Source organism: Trichechus manatus, unplaced genomic scaffold, assembly GCF_000243295.1.
Source record: "Trichechus manatus latirostris isolate Lorelei unplaced genomic scaffold, TriManLat1.0 scaffold00086, whole genome shotgun sequence".
Classification (NCBI taxonomy): domain Eukaryota; kingdom Metazoa; phylum Chordata; class Mammalia; order Sirenia; family Trichechidae; genus Trichechus; species Trichechus manatus.
The window spans coordinates 6,300,514-6,317,739 of NW_004444022.1; the positions used below are offsets into that span (position 1 = coordinate 6,300,514).

A 17,226-nucleotide genomic window follows, 5' to 3' on the forward strand; every position below is an offset into this window, starting at 1 on the left:
ACATTCAAACTGCCGACCTTTTGGTTAGCAGCCGTAGCTCTTAACCACTGCACCACCAGGGCTCCCTATAATTAAGTAGCAACAAAATACGTATTACTGTCAATAAAATTAAATGGTCACGTTTGAGAACATTTCAGAGATTTCTAGGTATGAATTTGTCAGCGGAATTTATGGATTTATAGTCCATCTAGCAAAAAAATTCCTTCTGGAAAAAAAAAAAGAACTTAAACCAGTGATTCTCGTCTGTTTTCCCACCCGGTACACCTGAAAAGTGTAGCACATTCCTATCAACAGTGGTGTCTCATCGCTGGAAAAGAGTGGAGGAAACGGTGGGAGAACGGACCACATATCAATACCTAACTGATTTTAATGCTTTCCTATTACGGTACCCGGCTTTCACCTCCCCTCTTGAGAATCACTGATTAAAATAGATTTAAACTTGATGGGCAGCTCTTGTCATTATGCTTTCTTCAGTTACAAATTTTAAATGACTTTGCTTTAGTTTTTAAGTTTATCAATACTTTAACATGAACATAATTTTAGATCAAGTATATAATGTGCATTTTTTCTAATTCATTTGCTGATCATTTTTGCTTTAAATATAAACTGTACTTGGATTAGCAGCTGTTAGAAAACAGGAAAATATACATAGTGGTTGATCTATGGATATCGAGATGTTACTATTCTGTCTCCATTATTACAGCGCCATCCAGTAGAAAACCAGGGGACCCCCTTGTCATTTCAGATATCAAGAAAGGCAGTGTGGCACACAGGTAAGGAAAATGGATTGTCTGGCCCATTCCAAGGCATCTCTTAAATAAAGCAGTAGTGACCCCTTCCGTACCTAAAGGCATACCTTGCTAATGGATCACTGGATTCTCGATATCATGCTCCAGGCAGCCCCTATTAATCAGTGAGATTTGACATCCCTTATGACATGGCTGCTAAGATGTTTCCCTTCATGTCAATTTATTTCTGTACCAAGTACAGACAACAATCATCCAATAGTATTTTTCAGGGTCTTTCATGAGTTCAGCATAAGCTATCCGTCACTGATCATCTTTTATCCTTTATTTTCCAGCTTAAAAAAAAAAAAAATGAAAGTGGTCCCAATTATGAGAGGCACCTCACGTGGAGAAAACAGCCTATGGAAGCATTTTGCTCAATGCTGGGCATGTCCTCCTTGGGAAAACCAGATCCTTGAGCCTTAAGCAATGTCCATGTTTCCTATTTGGTCTGAGCCCCCTCAAACTTAGCCTATCTAGATTAAAGAAAAGGCTCATTGGACACTACTAACTTCTTATTCTCCCCACTCGCCAAATCCCATCACAATCAAGAGTTCTCAAACTTTTTTATCTCACAGATCATAAATATTTTTAAATTATGGGGGCGTACTGATAGAATCAACTTGATGGCAATGGGTTTGGTTTTTTTGGGTTTACTGATATAAGATTGTTAACTTTCTTTTTAGTTTTCAAATAAGGACTTTTTTTAAAAAAAAATTCCATCTATGATCACAATCATTTCATTAAAGAAACAATATTTAATGTTAAACCTGTTGTCGTTGAGTCGATTCCGACTCATAGCAACCCTGTAGGACAGAGTAGAACTGCCCTGTGGGGTTTCCAAGGAGCAGCTGGTGGATTCAAGCCGCTGACCTTTGGGTTAGCAGCCTGAGCTCTTAACCACTGTGCCACCAGGGCGCCACAGTATTTAACATTACAACAGTAGGAAGGACATGTATGAGTTAAAGTATAGGCTAAATACTGAGACGAAAAGATCATAAGTACACTGGTTCAAACACGACAGAAGTCTGTTTCTCATACAGCAAGTGGGAAGTAGGCAGGCAATCCAGACTCGGGGAGCAGCCCTGCCATCTGTACCAACTGGCTCTGATCATTGCAATTTTCTAGCCAGAGGGGATGGGAGGAGGGGGTAGGCAGGGAGATCGTCTGGGGGAAGCATCTTAAGGGGATGACCCAGAAGTTGCATATATCACTTCCCAATTCCAGTGCCAAACGTAGTCCCCTGTTCACAACTATCAGCCATGGAGGCTGGGACCTGTACACTGTGACTGTGAGCCCATGCATGTACCCATCTAAACCTGGGGTGGTTCTGTTACTAAAAGAAGGAAGAGGAGAGTACATGCTGGGAAACAATTAGCAGTTTCTGTCACAGATATAATGTTTAAAGGATAGTTCTTCCCAAAACATTATAATTGTTGACCTTTCTTACAAATATGCATGTGTTTATACATATGTTGTTATTGTTAGGTGCCCTCAAGTCTATTTTGACTCATAGAGACTCTGTGTAACAGAGTAGAACTGCCCCATAGGATCTTCAAGACTAATCTTTACGGAAGTAGATCACCAGGTCTTACTCCCACAGAGCTCCTGAGTGGGTTTGAACCACCAACCTTTTGGTTAGCAGCCAAACGCTTAACCATGGTGCCACCAGGGCTCCTTTAAACACATATAAAACCAAACCAAACCCAACCCATTGCCATCAAGTTGATTCCAAATTATAGCGACCCTATAGAACAGAGTAGAACTGCCCCATAGGGTTTCCAAGAAGCGGCTGGTGGATTCAAACTGCCTACCTTTTGGTTAGCAGCCATGCTCTTAACCACTGCACCACCATGGCTCCTTAAACACACATAGACATGCACAAACACATACATACTACAGTCTCATTATTTTTCTCATTTCATGGTAGATGTTGAAAACTTCCAACAGGCCTTCATGGTGCATGGTCAGTATTAGAGTCTCTAAGGCCACTTTCTGGATAGGTAACATCAGATTCATTTGTTTCCTTCCTACCTGCCCCAGCCACAGGTACAGGTGGAAATGGCAGACTCCAAGCCTCAGGCCTCCACTTTCTCTAGCCCACCTTGCCTCCCCTCACTCCCTCAGCCCTCTTCCAGTATCTGGACTGCCAAGGATCAAACGTGATGCAACAATGTGGAGGAGCATTAGGATACCAGGGTCTCTGCAGATTCCAACCCATTACCTCCCTTCCTAGGAACCTCAGACTTCCTGAGTGAAGCTTATATATGAATGTCCCAATTTAATTGAAGAGAGGAGAAGAAAAAGGTTTTTAATACTCTGAAATTTAATGCCACAGCAGTCATCCAAATAAGACTGGAGAAAAGAGGGGGTTGTTTATAAAGTGCAATTTAGGAACAGTTGAGGAACCTCTTTCCCTGTATAGACTATCATAATGCTACATTACGCTTAATGCCTCTTTCAATGGCCTGGTGAAGTGCTCCCTATTAGTCACGTGTTGCTGTGCATTTACTAACAGAACTGGAACCCTGGAACTTGGGGATAAATTACTTGCAATAGATAACATCCGGCTGGACAACTGCTCCATGGAAGATGCAGTTCAGATCCTCCAGCAGTGTGAAGACCTGGTGAAGCTCAAAATCCGCAAAGATGAAGATAATTCAGGTATTGATAGCATCCTTAGTTAAAACTGATTCTTTTAACTGCCCGTCTGTCACAAAAGATATTAGAACTTGATTTTTACATACAACAGCTGGTTAGTGACGTTGCAGCAATGTTTTACATAGTTAAAAGGGTCTTTAAATTGTGCATTGAGAGTGTAGTTGGATTTTAAATAATGGTGCTTTTAAATAATATAATTAAGGTATTTTCATTATATAAACATTATTATAACTATTAAAATATTTTTTAAGGATGAGAACTAAATCATCACCTAATACCATCCAAATACAGTGGAACTAGTAATTTTCTAATCTTTGTTGATATTTATATTGCATAATTATAACCATAGCAAATGTTACAGTTTTACTTAACTTTGTATTATAAATATTTCACCATTTTGTAAAGCCTTAATATCTGTAATTTTTTATTGACTGCCTATAATTTATTTACCATTTTCTCTTCTTAGATAGTTAGATTGCTTCCATTTTTAAAAAATTATTGTAGATAGTACTACCATGGATATCTTTATGCATCTTTTCTTCTTGTTTTGAGTTATTTTCATAGAAAAAAATTCCTAGAAGTAGGATTGCTGAGTCAGAATAAAAGGAATTTTTATTTTTATTTTCTTGTGCCATGTTGCTTTCCAAAAGGGTTGTATCCACTTTTAGTGCCTCCAGTAAAATGTGACTACCGTGGCACAGTGCTTTTGAACTTTTGTAGATCTCAGAATCCCCTGAAGAGTTTGTTAAAACACAGATCCTGAACATTACCATATTTTTACGAAAATAATGCACACCTTCTACGTTTGTTTGCCAGCCGTGCCCTCCCCACTCCTGTGAGGTATTTTCATAAGTGTGCTATGTTAATTTTTTTTACATCAACATGTAAAAAAAAATTGGCATAGATGCATTTATGAAAATGCCTTACAGGGGGAGAGCACAGTTGGCAAACAAACGTAGAAGGTGTGTGTTATTTGCTTAAAAATATGGTACTCGAAGGGGGAGCTGAAATTCTGCATTTCTAGCCAACTTCCAGCTGCTGCTGCTGCTGTGGTCCAAGGAGGATACTCTGTGTGGCCACACAGTAGAAGCCCTTTTATATGCATGTGGTAAGCACTGATAGTTAACTAAAAAAGTCTGTTAATTGAAAAAGTCGGGTAATGTGGGGAATTATAGAAAGTGATATATACCCATAGCATAAACATTTAATTTACAATTTTGCCTGTCTTATGGTTTGCCTGTGAATATGGTTCTGTTAGAGTTACGAATCCTTTTTTTTTCCTAAACCATACTCTTAGTATGTAGATGCTTTCCAGCTTGATTTTTTTAATGCGGTGATAATTTAAAGACTTCAAAGTAATTTGAATACTTACTCTATCTAGATCTTGATGATTTTTCCCCAATGTTTTAGCATTTTTTCTCTATGTAATTAACAGTAGATTTTTGCCTAATTCTTCCCCCCACCCACCTGCCACCACCCTTATTGAGTCTTCCCAAAGCATTTGACTTTGGCTTTATAGTACCACTACACTCATATTTCATAGGTTATTTTAGATTAAATTACATAGCTAAATAACAAGTACAAATGGCATAAACAGGCTTGGGAATAAACATAACTGACTCTAGATTTTTAAACTTACAACTCAAGTTGTAGCAGGAGAAGTATTCACAGGTACTAGACAGAGAACCGTTTTATTCTTGAGCATTTCATGACATTGGTCAGTGTATTTTACCAAGAGGATGGAGAACCACAGTTAATCCAGAAAATTGGTTAAGAAGATATTGGTTAAGAGAGCTTCTACTATGTACAATTTCATCTCAACCAGTAATAAGTTATTGTCAATATTCTGGTAACTCCCATAATCCAAATCATCTAGATCTAAAGTTCATGGTCATGTCAGGCCATGTGTTTATGATGTCTATTCAGAGTCAAAACAAGTTACTAGTTACATTAATCAGTACAGCTGCTAATGATGATTACATCCAAATACATTTTATATAGCCAACATTTAAAACTATGCATAGGTTTGTACTTACTGTTACTTCCCAAGCAACTGATTTTCTGTGTCATCATTTGCATGCCACTTCTTACAAGCCTGCTTCAAATACACTTTCTTTTGGGGATTTATTTCAAGAGAGGGAGAAAGCCTCCAACAGGAGTCCAGGTTCTGTCCTAGTGAAGAGGCAAAGCCCTGTGGATAAACCTATTTTGCATGATTTGCCAAGCTAAGCAGATATCAGTGACCTTTCTTGCAGAGTAAAAAATCTAAGCCAGAGATAAATATGTATGGTGCCAAGGTGTGCAGACAGGCTGGCAGGAGTTTCAGAAACAACTGAGCACTTAGAGAGCTAGATCTTATTTTCAGTTGCTGATTTCCATTAGCTCTTTTTTTCTCTTTCACACCTTTCTCCCTACAATCTTTATGCCTAATATTTTGGTAATTTTCATACTTATTAAGAATTTTTAAGATTTTTTAAAAATCCTAAATCTTTCCATTGAAAAACAAACAATACCCAAAACAAGACTATAAAGATAAGGGAGAGGTGTATTTACCCAAACCAGATTTTCCTGAATTGGTATACTAAAACATATACTCACTGTATACTCATGACATGTTTTTATAACAAATTGCTAAAGTTATCATGTGATCATCTATTTGGAAGAATTTGGGTTATCCTTTGTATCCAAATGACTGAGATGCAAAGTTCTGAGTATCTGAGTATGTATCTCAGAACTTTGAATATCTGAGTTCTTTTTTATTCAGAATAAATCAAGAAAAAAATTATCCAAAATGTAAAATGTGTTTACAGATTAGTTTGAGGCAATGTATTAGTTTCAGGCAAGGTTTTAAATTCTAGCTGTACCTCATTTGAGCTGTGGGAGTTTGAACAAGTTACTTACCCTGTCTGAGATTTGGTTCCATTTTCAGTAATGTGCACACAATACTACCTACCTGTAACTTGTAACTTGTTAAAAACTGGCATAGTCAGTATTCAATATGTGGGGACTATTTTTTATTATTATTACACCTTGAAATGCCTTTCCCCACATTGGTTCTTATCTTTTATCAAGCTATAACTGAGTGAAAAATAAACATTAATCGTTATAACAGTCACTGATTTTAGAAATTTGATTTTGGACTTAATCTAAAATAAGGCTGGTGATTTGAACTACCACATTGAATTGTTGCCCTCCTCTGTCTCAATATTTTAGAATAATAATATTCAGTGTATATTTTCCTGAAATGTTACTCATACTAATATTGGACTTGCTGTACTTTAGGAGTCTTCTAGTTCTTTCTTTAACTATGTGCTCTTCTCCATTCTTCAGAGGTGGTTCTCTCATCTGTTACAGAAAGTTTATAAGCACACTTGATGTGACTTGGTTTCCTCAGCTAGCAAAGTACTGCTATTGGGTTTAACAGGTGTTGCTTCAAAACGTAAACATTTCTTCCAGCTGCAACAGTCTCATTGCTCTACCATGATCTTCACCCAAGGAGATGCTAAAACTACTCCCAAGTGTTGTTAAAGTCTTTGTTTTTCATTGATTCATGCCATCAGCATTTATTTATTGCCTATGAAATGCCAGGTACTGTGCAAGAGACTGCCAGTTCTTAGGTGAAAGGGACTCAATCCCTGGCTTTCAGTGGGTCACCACCTAAAAGGAGAGAACGAAGAAAATCAATAATTAGCAATATGATGAATGCTCCCGGGGTGTGTCCAAGCTGTTAAGAGAATGTGGAGGCATCCATTTCAGCCTGGGGAGCTCAGGGAAATGCTTCTAACAATCTTGGTCTTGAAAGACTGTGGGAAGGGTCCCCAAAATGCAAATTGTTGTTGTGTGCTGTGGAATTGATTATGACTCATAGCAACCCTATAGGGCAGAATTGAACTCCCCCCACAGAGTTTCCTAGGCTGTAATCTTTATGAGAGCAGATCGCCAGGTCTTTTCTCCCGTGGAGCCATTGGTGGATTCGAATTGCCAACCTTTTGGTTCGCAGCTGAGCGCTTAACCATTGCACCACCAGTGCTCCTTCAAAATGCAAATAACCCACTTGACATAAAATATATCATTTGTCTTGATTGCATCTGGTCGTATTGTCAATGAAAGAGGGAGAGTTTAGAGAGCGGGCTAGAGACTGAGAAGGAAACTTGAAGCAAAACAGAGAATTTTAGGGGTCTGTGGGAAGATATGGAGATTTCCAAATCTATCACCTGTGGTTCCCTGTGGTCTGCTTTGTATTACCTACTTGTGCCAATCAAATGTATAGCTGCTAATGATTTCTCTCTTGATTTAGAGCACCTCACTTGTGGATATGGTGTTTTTAAAGACCATAAATTCAACATTTTACCTTCACAGACTCTAGTTTGTGCAGAGAAGCTCTTGCAGGCTGTGGCTTGTTCTATCTGAAGCAAACTACCTTTACACATTTCCAAGCAGAGTCTTATGCAAATATAGCCTGTTGTTGTGTGCCTCGGAGCCGATTCTGACTCATAGCGACCCTATAAGACAGGGTAGAACTGCCCCATATGGTTTCCAAGGCTGTTAATCGTTACGGGAGCAGATCACCAGGTCTTTTCTCCCATGGTGTGGCAGTGGGTTTGAACCGCTGACTTTTTGGTTAGCAGCCGAGCACTTAGCCACTGTGCCACCCAGGCTCCTTAGCTAAGCTACTTATGAGACTTATAAATTAAAGAAAGAAAATTGAATTTACCCTTAAACGCTCAACAACTCCTTGGAGCAGAGATATTCTTAGTACATTATTTTGACATAAGCAGGTAAAATGACCACACAACAGAAAGGAAGCTGTAGGGAGTGTGGTTCTAAATGGTTTATTTTATCAAGGCTGTCTAACTCCAAGAAATTTAGCCAAACCCAGAAATTAATTCCATCACTTTTAGTTGAAATGAACTTTGGTTAACCTGCACATTTACACGTTCCAAAGGCTCTCTCCCACATCCAAGCCTCCTATTTGGCCACAGACACAGCTGCCAGTATGGATTCAAGCCAGATAGTTTTCATTTTGTTAAATTGGTGACACTCAAGAAGCCTGAAAATAACATCGCAGATAAGTAATGCTGCAATTTTGCATCTGTTCTGTGGTCCCATTAATTTTCTTAACTAGAGCTGAGCAGAACAAACAAGTAGGCTGGCCCCCTTTCACATCTTTCACTAATAGTTGTAAACCTTCTGTTGTGATAGAAAAGCTGTTTATAATATCATTAACATCTGTTTAGGCTCACTTTGAAACTTACTGGTGAGCCTGCATTTCTTCTTCTCAGAAAGTTTCTGTTCTTGTTAAACACTCTAGTTGCTCCCTTCCAAGCCAGAGAAGCCGCATGGAGAGAGCGTCTTGGAGCGCTTCCACCACCAAAATGGTCTAGGCATCCCTTCCTAAATGGTAGTTATTACTCTCCTCCGAAGCTGCAGGGTCTTACAGGTGCCAGTTGGGCAGAAGCCTGAAAAAACAGATGGAATTGGAAGTGCAGCCTGAAACACTCAAGCTCACTCAACAGTCTTGAACTGTGGAGGGAGGGTGTCCTAGGCTTGCTAGTCTCCACAATGACAGCCCAGGTCTTATTCTCACTTTGAATGAGCCAGATTAGGTTTATATCACCTGCCTTGGAGAAGGAAACTAGAGCTTGGCCTGTCAGGAAAGCTCACTCACAAAGCTTTCTTAGAGTTCTCTTCCCTCAGAACTGCATGCCAGCGTTCATTCATCTGTCTATTCATTTGTTCGGCAAGCACTTACTGGAGTTTTCTTGGGCCCAGACATAGTTCTAGGCTCTGGGGATATGAAGATAAAAATCTCTGTTTTCAAGTTGATCCTATTCTAATGGAGGAGATATGTAGAGAGATAATTAAAATATAGAGTAAAAAGTACATACTAAGACATGCATTCTCAATGGGGGCAATATCACCCCTAAGGGGACAAAAATTGATTCTTGGGGAGCAAAACATCAAAAATATTACAATGACTTGTGGCCCTCTATAGCTCAGCTCTACCTGACTAAATCTTAATCCTTATTCTCTCGTTAGGAAAAACCCAAAACTCATTACTGTGGAGTCGATTCCAACTCATAGAGTAGAGCTGCCCCATAAGGCTATAATCTTTATGGAAGCAGACTGCCACATCTTTCTGTGGCTGAGCGACTGATGGGTTTGAACCACCGACCTTTCAGTTAGCAGCCAAGCACTTAACCACTGTGCCACCAGGGCTCCTTTCTCTCATTAGGGATAATTCAAGTTTCTTCTGGGGAGGGGCAAGGATGAAAAGAAAAGGTTAAGAAACACAAGAAGAATGCACAGCAGCAGTGGGATCTCATGGGAAAGGCTTCTAGCCCCAATTAAGGAGCCAAGAAGACTTCTTGAAATATTAGACATCTGAGCTAAGTTTTAAAATAAAGTAGGCGTTATCCAGGGGAAGAGATAGAAGAAAGATGTTTATGTATGGGGGGGGGGGTAGCATGTTCAAGGGTTAGAGATGTTAGACAAGTGTTCATCAGGTAACTGTAGGTGATTCAGTGAGAGGTTAGGGTGGGGTGAGGTGGGATGGAAAATATGGTGTGATCTTCTGAAGAGACAGAGGCTCCAGCTCGACTCATGCAAAGGAGTTGTATTTTATTTTTAAGGCATTAAGAAACTAACGAAAAGCTTCAAAAAAGAGAATAACATGATCAAATTCATGGTTTGAAATTATTCTGGGGGAAAAAAGAGATGGAATTAGTATGTTGGCAGCACTAGAGAAGATAGATGGGAGTAGGGGAGATAAAGGCTGGATCCCAAAACAAAGGCTGAATGTATACTAAAAAGCAATTTAATATAGTAAACTGGGCAGAGCCAAGATAGAGCCCTCGTCTAGATCAAGTGGCAGTGCAATCCCTGGGAACCTTGCCTTGTGGGCAGACGGGCCATAAAGGTCTGGATAAGACAGTATGCAGACAGCTGCACCACCATCATCCATGAAAGTAAAGAAGCCAGACTAATTAAATGTCTATTTACTCCTGACATCCACATAGGGTTTTCTAGGGAGTAATTAATATTCTCTTTCTTTTTAAAAATATTTTTATTATGAAATTTTCAAATATATACAAAAGTAGAGAAAAATAGTGCAATAAACCATCATGTGTCATCCAATATCAACAATTGTTAACTTACGATCAGTATTGCTTGGTTTATACCCTACTCTAGTTTACTGCCCCACCCACACACTAGATTTTTCTGAAGAAATTACAGACATTATTATCATTTCATCTGGTAAATATATTTAATATATTCCTAAAAAAGACTTTTAAAACATATAACTAAGTAATATCAAATTTAAAAATATTAATAATAATTCTTAATATAATCAAATATCTACTCAATGTTCACAATTCCTTGACTTCCATATATAGATATATTTTAAACAGTTTGTGTATTTGAATCAGGATCCAAAAAGATCTACTAATTGCTTTTGGTTGCAATATCTCTTAAATCTTTTTTTCTTTTTGTTTCTGGCAATTCGTTGAAAAAATCAGAAACCAGCTTCCATTTCTGTCATAATCTAAACACAGCTTTACTTCTTCTTCCTGTTTGCTCCCCAATATGATCACAGGAACGTGCGTTTCTTAATGAAGATACTGACATTTTCTTGATTTGAGATTCCTTAACTATCAAAACTCATTAAGTGCCCTAACAATTGCATTGTAGTTACAGTGAGGCCACAAACGTCTAGTAAAGAGGTCCCTGTATAAGGCCGCCTGAAACTGACTGCCCTATACCTGTTTACTGAGTCTCAGGTGTTATTCTGTCATCTGTGATACAAGGTGCAGAACTCATCAAAAATAACACAGGATACTCACTCTGGGTTATCTGAAGAATGAGCTAACTAGAACCAGGGTCTCCCCCTTCTCCCAGCAAGTGGGACTATACCCCAACTCAGCTTCCTATGAGAAGTGAGACCAGTGGTTGTTTTCATCTGGACTGAGGAAACAAACTTCCATGGCCCCAGAGTCTCCAGGTGCTGGGCAACTGGCATTCCCAGACAACTCCCACAGAGAACTGATCACGTTTAAAACTCCAGAATGCTTGGTGCCCATTGACAAGGTTGCGCTCACGCTTGCGACGTATGGGAAGCAGTAGGGAGTCAGGGTCCTTCCACTGTCATAGACACGCAACTGAATGGCCAGCAAAGTGCCCAGCAGTGACTAATATTTATGCTAGGGTTTACTAATCGAAGTCATCATCCAGAATTTTATCCAGAATATGGTTGATGGTGCAGGCTGCAAATCACATACAATGTATCCAACAATACTCCCATACATTTATGTCAAAGCCAGCTCCAAAGAGTGATGATATATCATAGTGTAGAAAAAGTTAGACTTTTGATCTCTGCCCATTATCTGATTACCCTGTATCCTGATACTTCTCTCAGCATCCCTGTAGCAGACCATTCCCAGCCTGGTGACAATAACTTAAGCAGTTGCCTGGGAGAAGTTTTGGGAATCATTAAACAGAGCTATTGAAGGCTTGATATGAAGGTTTGAGTCTAATATTTGAGACTAATATTGGAGAAGATTGGTATAGTCTAAGACGTTGATTTAGGCATTGCAGTGTGTGGTAGATGGTCTCTAATTCTGTTTGTATGAAGCCTATTAGTAGTAGAAGCATTCAAGAAGTAGAGGCAGTGGGTGCATTCCAGAACTCCCACTCTATGGCCAGAAGTAAAGAAAGTGCTGGCAGGAGAGGACACACCACTTCCCACATTACTCTTCAGACCTTTCATTTTATATTCATGGTAATTCTTCACTGCTCACACAGATAATTAAAATTGTTAACTCAAGCTTTTCTTTTCCTCCTTATTTTAGGGGTTCATATCGTAAATGAACAGCTGCTCATTGCAGAAATGTGACTGTGTTAATGCTTCAGTATGATGTAGTCTGACTGTAAAAGCTGGCTGTTTTGTTAAAGTGGCTACTGGACCATCTCATTTTATCCTTAGGTACTGAAATGAAACAGCTCCTTAACCATTCACAGCTCCTGGCCCTAAGGAATAAAGCAAGAAATGCTCAAGAACTTTAAGCATGTCATAAGCAAATAAAACCCTTTGAATTCTGAGACTTCATATTTGTAGTCCTTACATAGTCAAATGACCACCATGTTGGAGGTCTCCATGATACCTGTCATTCAGATCAATGCTTTAGGCAGAATGCATTCACAAACATCTTCCCTCATACTAATGTTTAATAACCAAAATTAGTTCATGACTATGTGGCAGCCTGGTATATACTTCTGAAACATAGCTGACAACAACTCTTCGTTTCAAGAGGAGAGGAGAGATAGTTATTCAGACTTCTGATTTAATATTCATTAGCTCATCAATAGGACTTACTCTTTAGGACAAAATTAGTGGAATGATATGTAAGGCAGAAGCCTCACTTAACCAAGTATATGATTTCATTTGCTCCAACTCTGAGCAAAGTCAGCTTTTCCATATTAAAAGTTGTCTTGCTTGTCCATCAATAGATGAATGGATAAGCAAAATGTGGTACAGATACACACTGGAATATTGCTGTTGTTAGGTGCCATCGAGTTGGTTCTGACTCATAGCGACTCTACGTACAACAGAACGAAACATTGCCTGGTCCCACGCTATCCTCACAATCGTTGCTGTGTTTGATCCCATTGTTGCAGCCATAAAGAGAAATTAAGTCTTGATACATGCCACAACATGGACGAATCTTGAAAACATCATGCTAAGTGAAAAAAGTCAGCCACAAAAGGACAAATACTGTATGATCTTGCTCATATGAAATTGGCAAATATATAGAAACCAAAGCTTATTCATGGTTACCAGGGGTGGGAATGAAGGGGAAATGGAGAGTTACTGTTTAGCAGGCACTGAGTTTATGTTAATGATGGTAGAATAAGTCAGAAAAGGATAAGGACAATGGTTGCACAATATGAAGATTGTAATCAATGTCACTGAATTATACGTGTAAAAATTGTTGAATTGACAAATGTTTTATTATAGATATTCACATAACATAAAAAAAGTCTCCCCCAAAAAAGTGTTGGCTTTCTTGTAAAGCCCAGAATAGGAATTGCATGGCCCAATCTCTTCTTTGTCACTGAATGACTCTTTCCTCTCCTATTGCCTGCTCAGCCATGTCTTCATTCTCCATTATTTATTGCTCACCTGCAATATCCTTGGTAAGCACTGTGCTAGGCGTAGGGACACAGTCTAAAGGTCTTGCAACACCAGTTGGGTGGGTCATTCACAGGTTTAAAGCATAAATCATTGTGCAGTGCTCCCCTTTATTAACACTTCACCTCTGTTGTCCCAGTTGTTGCTGCCCAGCACAGCTGCCCACATAGCCCTGAAGTAAGCTGTGATCAGAGCACTTAGCCACGAGCAGCTCTTTGAGTTAATTCCTAGGCTCACTGCATTCAAGTCCCATAAAGGTCAGTAGAACTGGAGGCTAGGCGAGCCCGTGGGACTCAGGCTCTGTAGCCCTCCACCCAAGTGTAAATCTACCGGTAAAGTGTGCTGTGGCTTACAATAGATCTTTCATAAACTGGAGATTCTTTATGAAAGAATGAAGAGATCATTTCTTTTTTCAGAAAAAAAAAAAAAAAGTCCCTGTGAGAGGATGCATAATATGTAATATCCTATTAAGGAAATGCTACTTCCCAAAATAATTATTTTCTGAGACATAATGCTTTGATGTTGCTGTTTTGAATTTCCTGTTTTATGTATGAATATGTGTGTCTTATTGCTTTGCTTTTTCCAAAGAAACCAATTATCATTCCTTGGCATTTTTTGCAGATGAGCAGGAAAGTTCCGGAGCAATTATTTACACTGTGGAGCTTAAGCGCTATGGGGGGCCCCTTGGCATCACAATTTCAGGAACTGAAGAGCCGTTTGATCCTATAATCATTTCAAGTCTCACTAAAGGGGGATTAGCTGAAAGGTAAAATGTGAAGGAACTACTACAATTACTTGTGTCTGAGATGGTTTCCTTCCTCATAGCCACATAAAGACATGCTCTCCTCTCCTGCTCTGTTGACTTCTTCAAATCATCACAAAAGATTGATTTTAGAGTATGAAAACTCTCAGGGAGAACTCCATCTTGACTTTGAGGGCATCTTACAGACAGTAAAAGATGTCATGAGCTTAGCATTGATATTACTCTCCAGAAGTGTATAAACTGACCACAACTGACTGAGGTAGATTTATATTGTATCCATTTTGAGTGGAGGAGACTAACACTGAGGGAGATTAAAAGGCTCATCCAATTTAATTTGGCAAGCATTTACTGAGCCCTTGTTACCTGACAGGTGCTATGCTCAGCTGCTATGCTTTCAGGAATGAGGATGACACAAGCTTTTTTTCTTCAAAGATTTCAGGAAACTAAGTGTAGTGACCTATCTTAATGATATCTTGTAATTTGGAATGTTCATTTGTCCCTTTGAATTGCACCTCCCCCACCCCAACTGCATTTTGTTGGGACGTGTTGTGAAGCACATTACAAGTTCCATAACCAGAACTGTTCTTCAGTAACCTGTCTCAGGAGTGCACAACACATCCTTCATGCTGACACGTGGAGACAAGGGTTTTCAAAATAGAGACACAGAATTACAGAATACTGAAGTCTATCAGATGAGGGGACTGAGGCCATTCAAAAGGGTTACCCTGTGGAGTTAATATCTCATATTAGCAGAGGTGCCCATGATATGGTATTCTTCAGGCATCCTCCTCAATTCCATTCCTAGGTATCTCTGTTAGAGAGACAATAAGAAAAGATTAATATTGACTGGGCTCAACAACCTACATGTAAAGTGTGCTATGGCTTACAACATAGATCTTTCATAAACTGTAGATTATGAAAGAATGAAGAGATAATCTTTTCAGAAAAAAAAAATCCTTGAGAGAGGACAAATTGTGTGATTCTGTGTTACTTCTGTTGTCCCAGTTGCTGCTGTCCAGCACAGCTGCCCACGTACCCCTGTGGTCAGAGCACTCAGCCACAAGCAGCTCTCTGAGTTAACTCCTGTACTCACTGTATTCAAGTCTCACAAAGGCCAGTAGACCAGGAGACCAGGCTAGCACATGAGACTCAGGCTCTGTAGCTCTCCACCCAGGTTTTTTATGATCCCTGAGCTTCCCTGCAATTATTCTACTCCTTCCCCACCTTGTGCCACCAAAGATAGAGATGGTGAATATCAGAACTATAAATTCCAACCTGCTAGTTCAGAATTGGCATGAGGGCTGCGGATGGGAAGAAAAGGGAAGTTGTCAAATGTTTACTAATTTATTCATCAATGAATTAATTGATTTTTCCATGTTCCAAGCAGTGTGCTAGACCCTTCACGTATGTTTTCGTATTTAATCCTCATGGATACCCTTTGAGATGATTAACCCCACTGTCAAGAAATTGACACTCGAAGAGGTTAAACAAAGCAATGATCGAAGTACCCAGATCACACAGCTGATAGGTAGCAGAGCTGTATTCAAACATAATATTAATTGATTCCTGAATTCAGCCTCTTTCAATTCTTGGAATCATTGACAGGGTCTATTGTGTGTCTCCATCTTTCTGAACCTCACTTCTGGTGAGCTGGGTTACTGATGGTGTTAAAGAGTTTAAATCTGTAGAAAAAAGCAATCCTCCATGCTAAATATTGCGGTCAATGGTTCATGTCCTTGGGATTTTTGAGGGGATTATCAGATGACTCAGCTTTTTTGGAATTTAAAAAGCACACAAGTCCATTTTAAAGCTAACTAAAACATTTTTTCTAATTTTATTTGAAACTAAAAAGTAATTCACAACAGATACAGTTATAACATTGCCCAGAAGAAAGCTAGAAGTGACCTCAGGAGAACTTTGCCAAGTCTTTATGAATGTGTGAAGTGTGTCAGGGAATTTATATTCAGTAGCATGCAGGGACTATTTTTATTATGTTTCCTATACTGTCTATACTGTCTGATGTTTCAGAACTGGTGCGATCCATGTAGGAGACCGAATCCTCGCTATCAACAGCAGCAGCTTGAAAGGGAAGCCTCTGAGTGAAGCAATCCATTTGTTACAGATGGCAGGAGAGACCGTCACCTTGAAAATTAAGAAACAGACAGATGGTGAGTGGGTCGAGAGTCATAATTAAGGATTTCTCGTGCATTTCCTTCCCTAAAAGAATGTGCAAGTGTCTATGTGTGTACTACTAGGGAAATAACTCCAGCCATGGAGTACTTGAGTATCTTTTCAGTTAGACTAACTCTTAATTCTTAAATTCCTTTCCTGTCTTTAAAGCCCAGTCAGCATCAAGTCCCAAGAAATTCCCCACTCCCAGCCATTTGAGTGATGTGGGGGATGTGGAGGAGGACTCCTCTTCCACTCAGAAACCAGGCAAACTCTCCGACATGTACTCGTCCACAGTGCCCAGTGTGGACAGTGCTGTTGACTCATGGGATGGCTCTGGAATAGATACCAGCTATGGGAATCAAGGTATGTCCTAGCCTTGGGAACGGGGAACAGAGGACTTCTCATTGTTGCATCCCGTGTTTCTCAAAGATTCATCCTCTGCTTCGTGAGGGGAGTATCTTTATTTATTTAACTGGTGTCTTCAGCAGTGCAACCACATTGAACATACTGAATACTTCTAACCAGCTGATTTTGCATTTCCTTCTTCCTAATGTTGATAAGCCATGGGCATTTATCAAACACTAACAGGCCCCCATTAGAGTTACTGATGGCCAAATTATCAGTCCATAGCTTGTCCTTCAACCTTAGATTAATAT

At 39.4% G+C, this 17,226-nt stretch overlaps 1 protein-coding gene across 2 annotated transcripts in view; it reads left to right on the top strand.

Moving 5' to 3' along the window:
• Positions 1–17,226, top strand: part of GRIP1 (glutamate receptor interacting protein 1) — a 332,455-nt gene that overhangs the window by 269,248 nt on the left and 45,981 nt on the right. For both annotated transcript variants that reach the window (XM_004381537.2, XM_004381538.2), the window contains exons 14-18: positions 704–773; positions 3,304–3,449; positions 14,257–14,401; positions 16,427–16,566; positions 16,739–16,933. In XM_004381537.2, coding sequence (XP_004381594.1) covers positions 704–773; positions 3,304–3,449; positions 14,257–14,401; positions 16,427–16,566; positions 16,739–16,933 — 696 coding nt within the window. The remainder of the gene's footprint in view (positions 1–703; positions 774–3,303; positions 3,450–14,256; positions 14,402–16,426; positions 16,567–16,738; positions 16,934–17,226) is intronic.